The sequence below is a fragment of the Rhopalosiphum maidis genome, chromosome 2 (assembly GCF_003676215.2).
Source record: "Rhopalosiphum maidis isolate BTI-1 chromosome 2, ASM367621v3, whole genome shotgun sequence".
NCBI classification, from domain to species: domain Eukaryota; kingdom Metazoa; phylum Arthropoda; class Insecta; order Hemiptera; family Aphididae; genus Rhopalosiphum; species Rhopalosiphum maidis.
Window position 1 is genome coordinate 62,600,360 of NC_040878.1, and position 16,126 is coordinate 62,616,485.

The 16,126-nt window shown below is 26.9% G+C and overlaps 2 protein-coding genes across 3 annotated transcripts in view; one reads left to right on the forward strand and one right to left on the reverse strand.

Annotated features, from left to right (window-relative positions):
* Nucleotides 1-474: 474 nt before the first annotated feature.
* On the reverse strand, nucleotides 475-4,850 carry LOC113553806 (maternal protein tudor-like). The gene is made up of 2 exons (XM_026957344.1): nucleotides 4,589-4,850; nucleotides 475-2,075 (listed from the first exon to the last, which is right to left on the reverse strand). Exon 2 carries the CDS (start codon nucleotides 2,056-2,058, stop codon nucleotides 496-498), a length of 1,563 nt encoding a protein of 520 aa, XP_026813145.1. The 5' UTR covers nucleotides 2,059-2,075; nucleotides 4,589-4,850; the 3' UTR covers nucleotides 475-495.
* A 5,153-nt stretch (nucleotides 4,851-10,003) lies between these two features.
* The window catches only part of LOC113554027, a 37,429-nt gene continuing 31,306 nt past the window's right edge, over nucleotides 10,004-16,126 (forward strand). For both annotated transcript variants that reach the window (XM_026957673.1, XM_026957674.1), the window contains exons 1-5: nucleotides 10,004-10,184; nucleotides 10,347-10,412; nucleotides 10,703-10,750; nucleotides 13,443-13,457; nucleotides 14,937-15,002. In XM_026957673.1, coding sequence (XP_026813474.1) covers nucleotides 10,058-10,184; nucleotides 10,347-10,412; nucleotides 10,703-10,750; nucleotides 13,443-13,457; nucleotides 14,937-15,002 — 322 coding nt within the window. In that variant the 5' untranslated portion in view covers nucleotides 10,004-10,057. The remainder of the gene's footprint in view (nucleotides 10,185-10,346; nucleotides 10,413-10,702; nucleotides 10,751-13,442; nucleotides 13,458-14,936; nucleotides 15,003-16,126) is intronic.

Consider the following 16,126-nt stretch of genomic DNA (forward strand, 5'->3'; position numbering starts at 1 on the left):
TTTGGGAATAGTTATAGTTAAGAGTATTAAAACTAATTTATCAGATTTTTCTAAAAATAATTTCTTTGGCTTCATACTTTAGAACTTTTTGCTTTTGTTGTCTTAATTTATTTCAATTTTAATAAAGCCTCAAACTTGATACAATTAAAAAATATTTACTATACTATATATATTATACATAGATAATTAATAGCAAATACTTTAAAATTAGAAAATTGACAAATTTATAAGTTTTATCATAAGTAAATAGCCTGTTTAATAAGCATTTGTAACATTGTCTATTAGCACATGCAAAAAACAAGTTAACAAATTTATATAATTAAAAAATAAAAAATATGACAAATGTTTATTTCTTTGGATATATTACAAAAGTGTATATTTTAACAATCAAATAAACTTAAATTAATGGTCATGAATATGTATAATATAATAAATTAATAAATATTATAATATAATATAATTCGTATAGAAATTCACAACATAACATTTATTTATTTAATGTTTCTTTATGATGGTTGTGACATCTTCATCATTCAAAAATAAATGTATAAGATGGCCATCAGCATTATTGTTTTTAAATAGTATCATCATAAATTCTGTTTTACTATTGCATAAAAGTTTCAGTTTAAATAAACTAAAGTATCTCTCATCCAAACCAAGTGAACAACGTAATGTTAAATACTTAACATTTTCTATGTGTTTAGGAAGTTGGAATAATTTTTCTACATTTATAATACTACTTCCCATATCTACCAATATTACATCCATTGAACCTTTAAACTTATTTTTTAATTCTGCACGATACCAGTGATTGTTAACCAAAGCTCCATATATGTTACAATATTTTGGTTTTTCAACAGGGTTTAAAGTTTTAATTTTACTTAATTCATTCATAACAGCACGTCTACTAGGAGAATTTATTTGAACTGTTAATATATTCATATGAATAACATTAAATACAATCACTGGAATAGGTTCGATTAGTTTGACCACATTAAAATCATCAATAAAAAGTTCAACAACACATGGCTCGCCAGTTTTTACTACAATTATAGTCATCTTTTTATTTTTATATTGTTCCATTTCATCTATAAAACTTTTTGATAAACTCTCAAACAGTTTTTTATCTTTTTTTATAGTTGGAATATATAATGAACATAGTTTAATAAATGGAGGAGCCAATTTTAAATAACCAACTGCTTCATAAAATTCTGAACATTTGTCTTGTACTCCATAATCTATGAAATAACAAGTACATTCACCTCCTTCGTGTATCATTAAAAGTCTTACTCTATACCATCTATAGTCAGTCATACTTTTTGCAATCGCCATTTTACCAATTTTATATTCAGTCAACGGTTCCCAAACCGTTTCATTTTCAAGTATATACTCAATTTTATTTTGTATTTCTTTGCTATCTTCAGTTTCTACATAGAATTCATTTATTGACTGAGCATAAATAAGAGTCACAACCATCTTTGCACCAGACTGATCAATTTCCTTCAAGGTTTCATATGTCTTTGGAGTAATTCCGTATGAAATAATATTATTTACAAATGTCTTTATACATCTATTATCCCACTTCATATTCACCAAATAGGTTTCTTTGTTATTTAAAAAAGTTACAATTACTTCAATAGATCCTAAAAAGTTAAAAATTATATCATAAACATCATTTTCAATTGAAAGTATATATTCTTCATGGTCTATATCATCAAGTATGCAATGATGTGCCATTGCATGGTAACAAGCTATTTCGCTAGGAAGTATTTTAAGATTTGATGATAATTCAGAATTTCCATAGTCAATAAATTTAACAGTGAAATTATTTTCCTCAATATTTAAAATTTTAGCTCTGTACCAAAGACCATCATTTTCATATTTAGCAGCAACTAGATCTCCGGGCAATGCGGAAATCAATATTGAATCTTCATTTTCAAGAAGTTGAAGACTTGTTGTTATTTTTTGAATAACCTGTTGATCATTTTTGTTTTGTATATAAAAGTTCTTAAATGAATAAAAATATGAAATATAGGCATCCCAACATTTACCTTCCATATTAGTCAGTTTATCACCTGTAAAGTAAAAATATTGGAAAAATGTATACAACTAAAATATATAATGTATGCATAATATATAGGGAACAGATTTTATTGTAACAAAGAATCCAAATATGTAAATATCAAATATCAAAATTTATTATTAGTATTAAAAACTACAAAAAATATTATTTTATAAATATGAATATTAAATAAAAGTAATAAAAATGATATAGGTATATAAAACTATAAATATCCCAGGACAAAGCAATGAGAAACAACGTATTGAGTTTTCAAACAAAAAATTGCGACAATTTGGATGGAGACTCTTGTATTGACTAAAACAACGTTCCACATTAACAGATGTGATAGGGACATAGTTCATATTTACTATATCTACATTATCAGAAGGAGTAAAAATTCAATATCAAGAGATCCTTTTTGATTTTTTCTTATTAAAATATGTCAAATGAACTAGTTTAGGAAAAAATGCTGTCAAAATACTATCGGCTTTAAGCATATAAAGAATAGCATCGATGATCAAAAATAAAAATACATTTTCATACTCGACACCATTTAGCCATAGTAAGTTGCAGGTAAATAAGTATGTAAATTACATTTAAATAACATAGAATATTTAATTGCCGTAAAAAATCAATGAAAAAAATCGAAAATTACTAAAATTGTAAAATAAATTTGAGTTTTTTTCATTTAAAACAATCTAAATCATAAATATTTTTTATTAGATACTAGAATTATATGATGTTAGAATGGTATAAATATTATTGAGTTAATTAAGGATTATTGAGAACCTACTCAACAGTGGCGCAATTATCGAGTGTTGGGTGTGCAATTCATAGGGGCCCCTTAATTAAAAAAACCCATGTACGATATTCCTATACTATAATCTATAATATAAACTCATATTATAATATTTGTTTTAATATAATAAATAATTATGTCTTTACTCTTTTAAATTAGAGAATAATTTAAATTACGAATACCTATATGAGAAATTGAGAAAGCAATTTAATGTATCGTAATACAGTATAGATCCGAAATGCAAGTATAGAGTTAGAGTATACACTATAATTGAAAACTTCTTTTATTATTATACATAATAATTATGTTGGTGTGTGTACTGTGTAAGTTATGACTCGTGACAATATTACCTATGTGTCTGACGATAATAAGACAAAAAACTATCTAATATAGAATTTTTGTATTACTATCTAATAATAATGAATTGGATTTGATTTTGCTGTTGTAAAAACAAAGAGATAATTTTTGTTTAATTTTATATAAAAAAAAATTTGAATTAATTAATACTATGACATGTGACTATGTAAAAAAACAATATTTTTTAAAGTTATTATAAGGTATCACTGTTCTTCATTTTTATTTTTAGGCAAGGGCCCCGGTCTGGAAATTTTTATATAGGCCCCTTGTTATCAAATTGCGCCATTGCTATTCAATCACCACTATACATAGATACTAAGACAAGTAATTACCAAAGATGTATCAAATACCTAGTACTTATGACAATAAAATAATTTACTAAAAGGATTGTAATTATTTAGAAATTTTCCTAAAACTAGTTCAATACATTGAACACAACTAAGTTGGTACCTGCTAAATCTACAACTCACATGTATATATATACTTGCTACCATAGTTGAAATATACTTCAATATATTTCAACCATGCTTGCTACTAAATCTTGAAAATTAAAATCAAGCATATTTAATACAGGTATAGCTATAATACACAGATTAGAAAATAATTTAAGAGAATACCAAACCCACATATATTTTATGTCTTACAAACATACAATTTAGCAAATTTGTGTTCATCAGAATCCATTTTGTTAGTTTTGATACTAGAGTAAATTTACCTATCAATAAATGAAAATGTAAGAATATTTATCAATGGCGTGGTCAGTGGCCTAGCATGACAAAATACATGTATTACATGTATTTTGTCATGGGACCTACCAACTTTTCTCCAAAAATAAATGTTTGATATCTTGTATTGATCTATAATTTAAATAATTATGTATTTATTAACATTTTCATCAATTTATTAGACCTATCTAGAAAAAATCTTTATTTATTATTATCTAGAACAACTCATAGACTTTTATTGTTATTATAACTCACTTACAAAGTTACAAATTAAAATACTATTAAAAGCAGATGAGCTCATGCATCAAAAATTATTGTTACCTTTCAATTTTATAAATGGTGTTTCACTCTAATGTTAAAGCTAACAATACAAAATTGGTTCTCTGAACGCATATTTACTGATCTATTGTACGATTGTAAGAGGAAGAAAACTAAGGTTTAAGGGTTTTTAATGGTTTACGAGTTTAAAGCCATCTACGAGTAGTTAGCTGTACAGATAAACCTATTAATGTCGGGTAATATACTAATATGTTGAATATTGTAGATGTTATATTGAAATTGATAGTTTTCAAATACAACCTCTTGACGATGTCTACCAATCGCGGAAATGACATGTATTTAATAAAATAAAATTTTTATACTTACATGTGTCGAAGCAATATGATGAACTATACGACAATATTACAACAAAACTATAATAACTACAAAGACTATATTATATATACATTTTACTAACGCGCGAAACACAAAAAAAAAAGCGAGTCCTAAGTGTCGATAAACGAAATTCTTAATACAAACTGCACGATACACGGTAGTTATGATCGCACTCATCAAGCGTGCACATCACCACACCATAATTATATAACATAATTACCAATACTGCTATGCGGTACAAGTACAACTAAGTACAAACGCTCGTGACGAGTGAGTACTGACGTTTTACGAGATGAAGAACGACGATAATACGATATTAAATTATCGTTTATCATTCTATATTTATATTTTACATTCCAAATGCAGGTAACGATCAACTTCGATGTGATAATAGATTTAACGGTAATTTTATTTTATTTATGGTATCGGGTGTGACTAATATTTATACCTTGGCGGCGGTCTAATAATAGAATAAATAACAATTGTCTAATGGTTTATACTGTTTATAGTTGTATACACATTTATTTATTTTTTTTGTAGTTGAGTACAGACAGTACTGTTATTACTGGTACTACTGATTGCTCTCTTAAGTGTGGGAAATTAATTTATACGCATTAGTGCATTACTATTGATTTTCTAATGGTATTACGTTTTTAGTGTTATAAATTGTGTAAGCAACAGGTGATTTTTTAGTGACTTCAACTAGTTCAACTGCTGTGCAAGGAGCATAGGCGGAGCTTGATAAATTTAATTAAGGGAGGGCTAACACCCGTATTTCGAGCGTCAAAACAGCCTTTACAAGAATTAGAATCACTCGAGGTACATTAACTTTAGGAAAACAAAAATTTTACACAATTTAAAGAAAAATATTATCTGTGTTCTCTCAGAGAGTTTTTTTTTAATAACGTAAAAAATGAGTATGTTATTAGCTTTTAAATGTTGGTGTTTTTTGTACATTTTCAAAAAATTATATAAAATTGTCAAAATAAAATATTAAAAAACTCTCTAAGAGAACATAGATTATTTTTTTCTTTAAAATGTGTTGAAATTTGGTGTTCTTAACATTACTATAGGATGCAGGGTTCTTATTCCCGCAAAACAAGTTTAATGAACAAAGTTGGGCTAGTAAGTATAAATTTTGACGTAGCATGTGCTGCCACAATTGTGCAGCGGATAAAATCATTAATGTTATCTACTTGTTTACGGGTGGTAAAGCAGCGTGCCCGTCTTGCGAGCTACTAATGACTATTTTATTCTAGTTTTCCAAGAATACGACGGCATAATTTAATTGTTGATATTACATAGACTCCATATGGAGTCTATGTAAGTTTATAGTGGGTTATATAACCCACTATAAACTATTTCTAATAAATAACTACAATATTGAATGTACTCAATAATGTACATTGACTATACAAATATACAATAGACTGTAAATTTATAGTCTATAGATATTATAATATGAAATCTAAAAATAAAAAGCCTTTGACACGGATACTTTAAATAATGTACAGAAAAGACCAAAATATAAAATATTATACATGGTAGACCTTAGTTATTTGTCTAGCGCTATTACTCGAGTGTAGACTCTAGAGGTGATACAGTTATTATAGTAATCCACAATTTTTTTTGGTGCAGTTATTATATGTATTGATTTGCATATTTTTAATATTATTTTTAAAAAGTTAAAACATGTTACCAAAAAAAAATCGTGCTTAAAAACACGAGTACAAAATAAAATCTATCCTATTTAGTTGGAAATAACCTATTTTATGTATTGTGAAAACAAAAAAATAAAAATAAAAATCAGCCAGCGTTTAGCATGTGACATCTTATTATATATTTCAATACTAATAAAAACAAATAAACTAAAATATATTAATGTATTGCATAGTATTGTAATATTACTACTAATACAAAAATAAACTGTAAAATAAAGAAACTGATGTAGAAGAAATAACTTTTAACTGTTTTATTAAATAATATTTTAAATTGTACCTAGATAGAAAAAAAATACTGTTATTATTATACCTTTTAAGTAGTGGTAATCGGTCAAAAAGTCCGTTTTAAAAATAGTTGGACAAAAAGTCTGAGCACATTTCTAGTGTTGGACAAAAACACTGAAAATACAAAATATTCTATATAATTATTAATTAATATTTATTTTAAAAATTTAAAAATTTAAAAATGTTTGTAGATATTATATAATACTACGCATATTATATTATTATAGTTTTTTTTTCTATTTTTATTTAAAATTATATAATTTATTATTAATTTTAAATTTTAATATAGGTACATAGATAAATTTATTTAAAAATATTAACATACAATCACACGATATCTTAGGAACAACAATATCAAAATTTGTTTATAATTAAATGTATAATATTAATTTAATTTTAACTATCGAGTATTATTCTTTATTCTTTATACATACCTATTGCTATTATACTATATAAGAAATAATACAGAATTCAGATAGCTGTACCTTGTATGTCATGCGAATTAGACATTGTACGGCGCCGGCCTATTGCCGGGTTAACGAATATGCCGCCCTTTACCATGGACGCCCATAGTTACGCAACTAAGATTCAATAGTCCTAGAAAATCAAAGTTAAAAATAACTTAAAGGCTAACTGAGGCTAAAAAGTAAAACCTTATAGGGGGCTAAATATAAATACAGGCGTGCTAAGCCCCCTCTATACTGGCTATACCTCCCTAGTTACGCTGATGCCCTTTACAAACCTTGTACCGTTCATAAAAAAAATAAATATTTTAATAAAAACAATGTTAAAGTCGTTTAATCTTTAATTCATTAAAATGTAATACATTGAATAGAACACAAGTTATTGCATATGTCAAATCATGCTGTCCCACCATTTATATTTAATAAACAATAAATAAAAAAATGTAATGTAATAAATAGTATTGAGTATAGATTATAGAATCGTAATCTGAATAAGTATTATAAATTATAATTATTGTTTATTTGTTTATTAAATAGGCCAAATAAGCCAAGTAAGGTACTTGTTTGATATAGCCCCGCCATAAAGTGTGCAAAAATATAAATATTATATAATTTAATTTGTATATTTTTTCATATGTGGTTCAATAATATTGTCAAATTGTTGGAAAGCTTACAATAATTTGCAGCAAGCGCTAATCAAGATAAATACAATACTTTACTCCCTCGATATTTATATCAAAATTACCAAAATTATAAATCCCATTGGGAAGAACTTTACCTGTGACGTAGCGTTTTAATTTTTTTGATAGTGGTAACCAATAATTTTTAATAATTAAATGAAAAAAACCTTAAGTTCTCAAACCGATAACTTTAATTGCATTCGTGTTATTAAAAAAATTAAGACTCTGCGTCACAGGTAAAGATCTTCCTAATGGGATTTATAATTTTGATTGTTTTGATTAAAATATCGAGGGAGTAAAGTTGTACCGCGCAAAACAGGTTTTAGCTATGTTACGCGTGTATAAGACAACACATGCGGGTATAGCGTCCTCTTAAATAGTATAAAATATAATACAATATATTTAATTCATTTTTATTATTTAGGAGTACGGAGTAGATACTAATGTACTATTTTGTATACATTTGATATTTTGTCTTAATTATAAATGTATTACTATGTACGTTAGTTTTTACCTTTTAAAAGAAACTTTGAATTTATGTTTGAGAAATAGTTTGTTTTTATTTATTAATTTTTTCTCAGATTTTTCGCAAAATGTAGCGCTATTTAACTAAATTTGCTTTTCGTTTATATTTATTAAAAAAAAAAAAACGCTGTTAATAAAAATGTACGTTTGTTTTTCAGCCTATATACTATAATATGACTTGACAAGTCTGACAAGACTGACTACGACTACGGTCTACAGGTACGGTTTCCCTACAGCGTCAAAGAGTGGAAAAGCACGGTGTCATAACGCCACGTCTAGACGCTACCTATGTCCAGACCGGTAGTTGACGCAAGACGCCGCAGGGAAATAACATTGTACCTTATGAGAATCAAGACCAAGAGGACGAGATACGAATAATAAAATAATAGATAGTATAATAAAAATTAAAAACAATGCTTAGTAGTGTATAAATAAATCATTTGAAACTATTAATATAACATTTAATAATCTGTTGGTTATAAATTGATTAATACAACTATACAGACACAAACACGATTATGTGTTAAATAATAATACGATAATAAGAACGAAATTAGAAATGCGTTGGTTATCCGAGCTCTCTAATAACACTAATAATATATTATATTACTATTATTATTATTTTGTTACCATATTTTTCAATGATTATTAATAATTCATCCTAAAAATTAGAATACATTAGAACTTAGAAGACTTCAAAACTTTCATTTTAGTCGTTGAAAAATTGTAACCCCTAAAAATTGCCGCAGCGTGCAACTGCCCCCTTGGCTTCCTTAACCCAGCACTTTCACCTATCAATATTAGATTACTTGTCAAGAGGTTAATCATTATAAAATACTTATATAATTATTATCGATGGACAACCGTCAGAAAATTAATTTATGGTTTTCAATTTACTGATTGTAAAATGGCATAATTATTTGAATTACAATTTCTTGTTATTTCATCTAAATTCTCCTCTGGTGGAATTCCCTCCCGCCACTGCTTGGGAATCAGTCTAATAGAGACGACCATTTCTGGCATTCTGCTTAGAATTTGTTTTCGTGTACTCATTATATTATTGAATTTAAATTTAACACACCTATACCACTATAACAGTGACCCACTCGACACTTGTACAACAGAGCGGTATCCACTTACCTACCTTTTTTTTCTTCCACTTATAAATTAAGTATTAAGAGAACGTAATATACCCGTATGTGTTATTTCCGTCTTACGAAGTTATGAATGAAAAACAGCACGTTTGCGTTCAGTGGAGTCCATTTTATGCTGTTTGCTTTAATCCTGCAGGAGTAAATTTACTTATTATTCAAATTTCAATTTAAAGGTAAGAACATTATCTAGGCATCATGTAAATTTGTATTGAAATAATTTTAAACTGAGTTATAGGCGTTATAGTTATGTAAGATATTAAAATATTAAAATGCTTAAAACATTATAACTCGTATTTTAATATTTAGATCAAATTATATTATAAGTTAAAAATTATTTTTTAATTTGTAAATTACGATATTATATGAAAAAGCAATAACTGTTTTCATAAGAACTGAAAGACCACCTGTTTGGTGCTAACAAATACGGTGTTAAGATATACAAAGAAATAAAATAGTTTATTCAGTTGTGCAACATCTATTGGTTTTTGCATATTTGACGCACAAACACAAAGTTAAGCTATAGACATATATACGAATTTCTTTAGTATATTTTAAAACTTATCTTTATAAACTTTATTCGTCCGTGTTAAAAGTAACTGCGTTGAAAACATTGTGTTTATCAAACCTAAAAATGACAATTAATACGTTTGAATTTTCCAAAGGCATTATAATTATCATAATGTATAATATGATAATTTTAACTTCAATAAAATGCAATGATTTCGACATAGACGATAACTTAACAGTTCCGGATTATGGTATGCATTACGACACTATAGTTACATACAATAAAATTGTGTTTAAATAATCATGTAATATATTTATATATTTTGTGAGATGTTTATTTCAGGCTATAGAATTCTATATTATTTAAGTAAATATAGCATTAAAAAGTATCAAATTACTTTTGTTTTATTTAGACACGAAACTCATAGTAAACGATAACAATTCGTATTTTGAATATCATTTTCGAAATACTTCACACCGTAAGTCAATTCTCAGTTGTTATTTTTCTACATCTTGTTGAAGACTTATTCTGCATTTAAATATTTCTTAACAAAAAATACGCAATGTTAAGAAATATTTTTGATTATAATTTATAATACTCACTTAAGGAAAATAAATATCATCACATATAATGATTAAAAATGAAAAATCTTGAGCTTTTTAGAGTCAATAGAATAAAACGAGAACTACGGAATTGTTTAACGGTTATTTTACTTTTTTAAAATTAATTGTTTCTCTACATTTATCAGAAGGATTTTTATTGTTTTAGCGGGTCAACTGAAAATAAACCCAACAGGTTATTTCTATTCAATTTATAGTAAGTTTTTCAAAATCATATTTAATTCTAGAGGTACATTATGTCATAAAGTTTGTGCGGTTATTTCATCTCTTTCGAAAAAATCACTGGGTTTTTATGGATTAAGTGTATGAGTTAAGGTATATGACAGTAAATGTTGACAGTTACTGGTGTATGTTGACATTTACTAATAATTTTGGTGAATTTTATCAATTATTTCAAATATTTTACAATGCGGACATTTATCAGTATTTGTTGACATGCGCAATAGTTATTTAGTAAATGTTAACATGTCTGACTTCATATATAATCAAATAAATAGCTAATAAATTCATGAATATATATAGTTTAACAAATTAATTTTTTAATTTATATTTCAGGTAGTTTATATTATTTTTTAAGTTTTATTTATTACAACACGATAAGCTATCGTGGCATTTACTGTTACAAATTATTCCTCCATTCTTACAATTACATTTTTTTTTACAATTGCATCGTATATAAGCTTTATCACCACTTTCGGAAGCAGCTGTTGATACCTGTCTCAAAGATATTTGCTTAATACCCTGATGAAAATAAGAAATATATTTAATAAGTGATGTGCAACTTCTTCTGCAGTTTTAGATTTCAGAGGTTTTAATTGAATAAACTTGGTTAGGTGATCCTGATAACTTAATACAAATTTAAATTCACTATCATTGGAAGTTTACATATCTATCAAGTCTACTTTATACTGGGAATTAAGTTCACAACTTATAATAGGTTTGATTACAATACCTTTTTTTGGAACTTTTTGTTTAGTTTGGCATTGAACGCATAAACTTAAAAATAACATAACAACTTTAACGATTGACAATCGGATTGTGTCATGTAGTCATGCGATAACATTACTAATGTCTAAACGTCTCCAATGCATATTATGGTTGAGCAATATCTTCATTTTATAAAATAATACAAAAATATCTTTTAAATATATCGTGCTTAGTGTGGTCAACATTTACCAAACACTGAATGTAAATGTCAACAATCACCAGTGACTGTCAACATTCGCCTACTGCGGTCATACACCTCAACATATGTAATACAGTGAAACCTCCCTTAACGGACACCTCCAAATACCTCCAAATAACCTAACCTAACGTTTTTTCGGGGACAGAGACATTTTCACTATTTATGTATAGGAAAACCTCTAAATACAGGACACTAAACAACGGACACTTTTATGACATGATATTAGTAATTTTTATCTTAAATTAAGAATTATTTTGGAATACCTGAATAAAAACCTAAATTATTAAGTTATCTTATGGGTACATTATTATACTGTATATGAAAATCTTATCTTATCCGTTCAGTCATTGAAATATTATCACGTCAACGAAATATTGTAATTAATGCATTGTTCTATGTGCGTTTAGTTGTGTTTGTGATGCAAACGTTTATTGTGGTGCGAATTTATTATACGTATTGTTATTGATTATAAATAATATAATCAATGGTATTGTTTATACGAACGTTTATTGTAGTGCGCTATAGCAAGCAAAAGAAAACGATTAACTCTAAAAGAAAAAATAGACATTCTGGAATTTCGAATTTTTATTTATTTATTAAAAAAAAATGTTTTCCTCTAAATAGCGGACAAAAATTTGGCGACCGAGAGTGTCCGCTATTCAGAGGTTTCACTGTACATAGAAATTATATAATTTGATTTATAATAGTTGTACCTAACCTAACCTAACCTAACCATTATTCATAACTATCGTACATATAATATAATCATCAGGGGCGGTGCGTCAGGGGAGACTTTGAGACTGCGTCTCCCCAATAATTATAACATTGCAATAAAACTAATTTTTAATTTATTTTTAAATATTTTCTTATAGGTATTTGTGTAATCCATGTAGGAATAAAACCACTTTTGTCAACTATATTCACTATATATATATGTGTGTGTGTGTCTGTGTATACGTTATACGCATATGTTCTAAGAACACTAGGTACACAATTCTTGAATTAACTATAATGATTAACGACGGCAATGAGGTCGTAATACGAATGAGACAGTCGATCAACAGTCTCCAGTCTAATATTATAGATGGCATATGAAAGTTCGGAGGGGGAATCATAGCGATAATGGTTTTTGTATAGAGTCCGTGAGACTAGTCTCATTAGTAATATTTGCCTATAGCCCATTAATATATACGTAATCGGTGTGTATATTTGTAAGTGCGTTGTAAGCTTACCGCGTTTTTAATAAATTTAAAAATATGGAATTAAAACATTGTTCTTTAGATGAGTTATTGGACAAAGATTTTCATTTATTTACTTATGATGAAAAATGTAAATTAAAAAACAAAAAGCCTACTCCATATTTAGCCATTGAATATAAAGACGGAAAGTTTACCCGTAAATTTCAAACCAGTGATAAACGCAACAAACAATGCAATTTATCTATATTTTTTCAGTAGTTCAAATTAATAACTTATAATGAAGTTGAATAAATTATCTATCAAAAATATAAATAACTATACTCGGAATTATTTAACAAATTTAATCAGTTACAGCATTGACTACAATATTAATATTTTAAGTAAAAATGTATATAAATAGCTAATAGTTAAACAAAAGTTAAGTCTCCCCGTAAATTTTATTCACGCACCGCTACTGATAATCAGTGATGTATTATTAATATATTTTAAATTATTTATTATAGATTGTACATACACAGGTTTGTGCTTTAATATTTAATATTAGAAATTGCAGTTGATACAATTTTAATTTCCAATAAATGAAATTATAGTGAAACAGACTGATTTCAAATAGATGTTTTCTTTGTTACGTCCATTCAATTGATTAAACGTAAAAAAAGAAACCAATTACCAAATAAGTTTCCTCAACATTTTGTTATTGACATTTAATACCTATTAATTTAGCTGCCTTAAATTTTGTTTTGCATTTATAAGAAAACACATATATCACCAATTAACCTTAAACAAACCTTACAGTTATTGGTAGTGTATTTTTTGATTCGCTCAAATATAAAAATCAAAATTAAATTAATAACTATTTTTGTATGGCACTTATTTATTAAATTAACATTTTCAAGATCGGAAGCTTATAAAAAAATAAAATAAAATAATAGATATTATTAATATTTTATTAACTACATATAAAATGAATTTAATTTCTTTAAAGTTGTTTTAATAAATGTATCTACTTAACTAGACTTTTATTGGGCATTAGACCATGATGAAGTAGACATTTTTGAAGTAAATTAAACTTGTATGAAGAAATGCATCTCATTAGATTTTGAGTTATTGAATTCGAAATTAACTTCTCTTTCTCTAATACATTTTAAGGTTTTGTTATAAATAAAAACATATACGACTATACGAGTACGTGCATTTAGATAGATACACATACAAATAAAACACATGCCTAAATAATTCATTTCTATGCATATTATGAACAAATATTTTACTGATTAATTAAAATATATATCGATTCTATCAGAGATTGTTAATAATTATAAATCTAATATATAAAAATCTCGTGTCACAATGTTGAAAATGTTTGTAACTAAACTCCTCTGAAACGGCTGAACCGATTTTCATGAAATGTTGTGTGTATATTAATTACGTCTCAGAGAGTGATGTTAACTATTTTTTATACTTCTAGGTGTAAAGGGGGGTTTACCACAAAGGGTTGAAATCAGTAAAAATAATAATAACAATCGCGCGTTGCCACGGGCACTAGAATATTTTTTTTATGTGTGCATTTTATCGGCGTTTATGAATTGTTCTAAAGCGTAAGACACTGACTAGCTCAATTATATTGCCTCTTTATTATATTTAAAGAGTGTGCGATTATTTAATCGATTATTCGAATAATAGATTATTTTTAATGAATGATACATATTCGGTTAATCGGTTGAAAAAATGCAACTGTAGACGGGACAGTTATGTAAAATTGATATGTCAGAGATATCAACTATATACAACAAATCAGAAAACCAAAAAGAGTTTTTATCCTTACGCTAAAATATGTTAGCATTGTTAACATTATAGGCAACCAAATTTAACACAAGTGCATTTTGTATGGGCGTAGACCGTTTGGGCGAACGACCTTGGATATGGTCATTAATAGATATATCATTTTCATGTTGTAACTTAATTTATATTTATATTTTAATATATTTAATTTTTAGTATTGCCAGAAGTAGATTTTGTACTTGATGATTATTCAGAATATATTTTAAATATTAATAAATTAGGTAAGTTATATATTTTAGATTAGATTACACGTCTATTAATATTGAAATTTGTCTTTTGAAAGGCGAAATGTTACATTGTTGCATTTATAATATATAATTGGTTAATAAAAATTATTTAATAGTAATAATCACAGTTGCGGTATAGTTAATATAGTATAGTGTATTATTAAAATTTAGTATAACTCGGGGTAATTAACATATTTCTTTCTGGTAAACTTATGATATTAAGAGAGCTTACCACCACCCACCACCCGTCACTGGATGGAAGGTCCAAACGGAACTTTGAATCAATTCTAAGTTAGTAGAACTAGATGAACACATCATTCCATACGTAAAATCTAACCAGTGTCTCTTCTTTATAAATTATAACTATTAGTGAACTAGAGAATAAGAGAACGAGTTATAGAGCACTCACGGCATTTTGCCTTAATGTTGCGGCAGCCGCACAAAGTAATCATGATTCGTGGGGTTTGTTTTATTCGAGAAGTTGTTTTCTAGTTAGCTTATAATATCTGGGTTAGATTAGGTGTGGTCATAGATTTAGAATTTCCATGGTTAAGTAAAGAGGGTATGGTATTTTAGAAATCTAAAATATACTAATTACCTAGCTTGATATGCATTTATCTAATATGTATAAACATATACTCCACCCTTAATTCAAATCAATATAAATATCTTGCTCTTAAACTGCACACATCGCATTACATAGTTTAAAGTAAGCATGCCATTAGTATGAATTTGCTTGATTATTTTTTGAATTTGTAAGATCATTATTTACGAGTTATTTATTAAAAGAACTTAGAGGGTCTTGCATAATGTTATCCGAACAAGTGAAATAATATGAAATGATTTAAGTTATTTGAACATAAAATTGAGAAATTACTAAAGAACGCACCTATATATATATGTACCTATTATACCTACAATAGTTTTGAATTTAACTATATGAACTGAATTTGATTTAGTTATATCCAAAATAGTTGATAAGACATTATTTTGATATAACGCTATACCAATAGCATGTAAAATTTAATCGATTTTTACCCTCGAAGGCGAGGCTGGGGAAATGGAAAAAAGAGATGAACGGAATATTGAAGTTTAAAAAGGATGGCGTTCGAATTTTT

Coding starts and splice junctions, on each gene's coding strand:
- LOC113553806 (XM_026957344.1), bottom strand. CDS start 2,058: ATGGAAGGTAAATGTTGGGATGCCTATATTTCATATTTTTATTCATTT.